The following is a 2,256-nucleotide window of genomic DNA, read 5'->3' on the forward strand; positions in this document are numbered from 1 at the left end:
ATGACTTATATATATTAAAAAGAAGGGTTGGGCGTTGCAATTACTTTAAGAGGCAAAGTCGAGTTAGCAGTTTAGAAACTGCTGTGTCATCCTGCATAGGCAGTCTGGGTGCCATGTTTTACCTTGCCTCACTATTGGTGGCACCCCCAGTGGTGCAGTGTACGAGTGGCCCTTAACTTACAGGCTCTTTGTACCCCTGGTATCATATAATACAAACCTATTAGTAAATGAATGTATGCTAATCGTGGGTGAGCCAATAAGACATATACCTTTTAAAGTGAAAGAACACTGTCACTGAGCTCTGTTTGGCAGGACTCAGTACACTTACAAAGTCAGAAAATCAGCCACATCAGTCCAAAGTTACTAAACAGTGGGCCAAAAAGTGAGGGTGAACCCTTCCAAAAGCCACTTCTTTACAAATACATATTCCACTATTCCAATATATATGTTTCAATGGATCATAGATGGAATAGAGACATCTCTAAAGGGACAAAAAGAGGTGCCTAGAAGGCTGTGATGGACAACTTCTGGCAGGCTGTTTCCCAAGGTGTCAGCGCTGGTGATAGGCAGCTTTGGCTCCTTTTGATGCCTTATCTAATTGATTGTCTAAATATACTTTGGCATTGGGGTGTTAAGCTGAGAAGGCTGTACCATGGCGGAGTGCAGGTACAATGATTTATGAGTTATTGTATTGATCATGACCTTCTTTTAGCCCTTGATGTGGGTGTCCAACTAAAGAGCTGACATAGCTCACAGACGAGTAAAGCACTGGATAATGGTACATGCTTAGTCTACATTGGATTTGCCTGACATTGATTGAGTGCATAAAGAGAAACTTTACTGGAACGTACAAGAAGGGAAATTCATAATTTCATTGAGTCATCCTGGACCAGTCCACCAAGAGACTAGGGTTATTCCATTTAGGAAAGATATCCATGTTTTCGCAGCAGCTGCTGCTGATCATTTGATGAAAGAGATTGGAAGATGTCAGAATGTCATTAATATAATGAGATGGCTTATGCTTTTTTTTTTAAACTAAAAATCAGTTATCGGTGCACACTAACAATCCGGTTTAACTCGTGTCTTTTACATGTGTTTTAATCAACAGCTATGAGCAATCTCACGAGTAGGAGCGACTTTATCCTCAAGGGCCTCTCCTCACTGCCCCAGCTTCAGATCCCACTGTTTGTAATGTTCCTCAGTATGTACTTGATGACTTGGATAGGGAATGTGTCACTACTGTCAGCCATTAGGTATGATGTGCACCTTCACACTCCAATGTACTTTTTCCTTGGTAATCTATCTTTCTTGGACATTTGTTACACCACAACTACTGTACCACAGATGCTAATACACTTCCTGAGGAATAGGAAGGCAATATCCTTTGACTGCTGCTTCATTCAGATGTTCTTCTTCACCTTCTTTGGTTCAACAGAGTGTGCCCTTCTGGCTGTTATGGCCTATGACCGATATGTGGCCATCTGCTACCCACTGAGATATTTCACCATCATGGGCAAGGTAGCCTGCATTACCCTGGCATCTGGGAGCTGGGCAAGTGCCTGCACTCACTCCTTGGTGCAGACCTCACTAGCCTCCAAACTGACATACTGTGCTTCCCACGAGGTGGAACACTTCTTCTGCGAGGTCCAACCTCTACTGAAGATCTCCTGTAGTGACATAAGGGTAAACAGCATACTGCTGACCCTGGCAAGTTGGGCTTTTGGAATAGGCTCCCTCCTCTTCACTCTCATCTCATATGTCTTCATCATCATAACCATTATGAAGATCCGGACAGCAGATGGGAGAAGCAAGACCTTCTCAACCTGTGCCTCCCACATCACGGTGGTGACTCTATTCTATGGAACAGCCATCTTCATGTACCTGAAGCCTTCCAGCAGCCACTCACAGACACAGGACAGCCTGATCTCTGCCATTTACTCAGTCGTGATACCCATGCTGAATCCCATCATCTACAGCTTGAGGAACCAAGATGTGAATGGGGCCTTGCAGAGGGTGATGAAGCGGAATCTCCACGGGCCACTTCTAAAGGGATGAGAGACTGGATGGAATTGATGTGGTGTAGAGACTGGTGTGCAGTACCCTTATCTTTATTTTTAATGCAGGACAAGACATGAATGCATACAAGAAGGTATTTTATGTCATTGTTCCTCTAAATCAATGGCCTTCAAACTTCTTAGGGCTGCATCTTCCTTTGTGAAACAAAAATTAATTGGGAACGCCAAAATGACAAATATA

At 43.4% G+C, this 2,256-nt stretch overlaps 1 protein-coding gene across 1 annotated transcript; it reads left to right on the forward strand.

Annotated features, from left to right (window-relative positions):
* The first annotated feature begins 1,110 nt into the window (after positions 1–1,110).
* Positions 1,111–2,055, forward strand: LOC146796990 (olfactory receptor 13D1-like). Its single transcript, XM_085631492.1, has one exon. It carries the CDS (start codon positions 1,111–1,113, stop codon positions 2,053–2,055), a length of 945 nt encoding a protein of 314 aa, XP_085487618.1.
* The last annotated feature ends 201 nt before the right edge of the window (positions 2,056–2,256 follow it).

Source organism: Triturus cristatus, chromosome 10 (assembly GCF_964204655.1).
Source record: "Triturus cristatus chromosome 10, aTriCri1.1, whole genome shotgun sequence".
Taxonomy (NCBI): domain Eukaryota; kingdom Metazoa; phylum Chordata; class Amphibia; order Caudata; family Salamandridae; genus Triturus; species Triturus cristatus.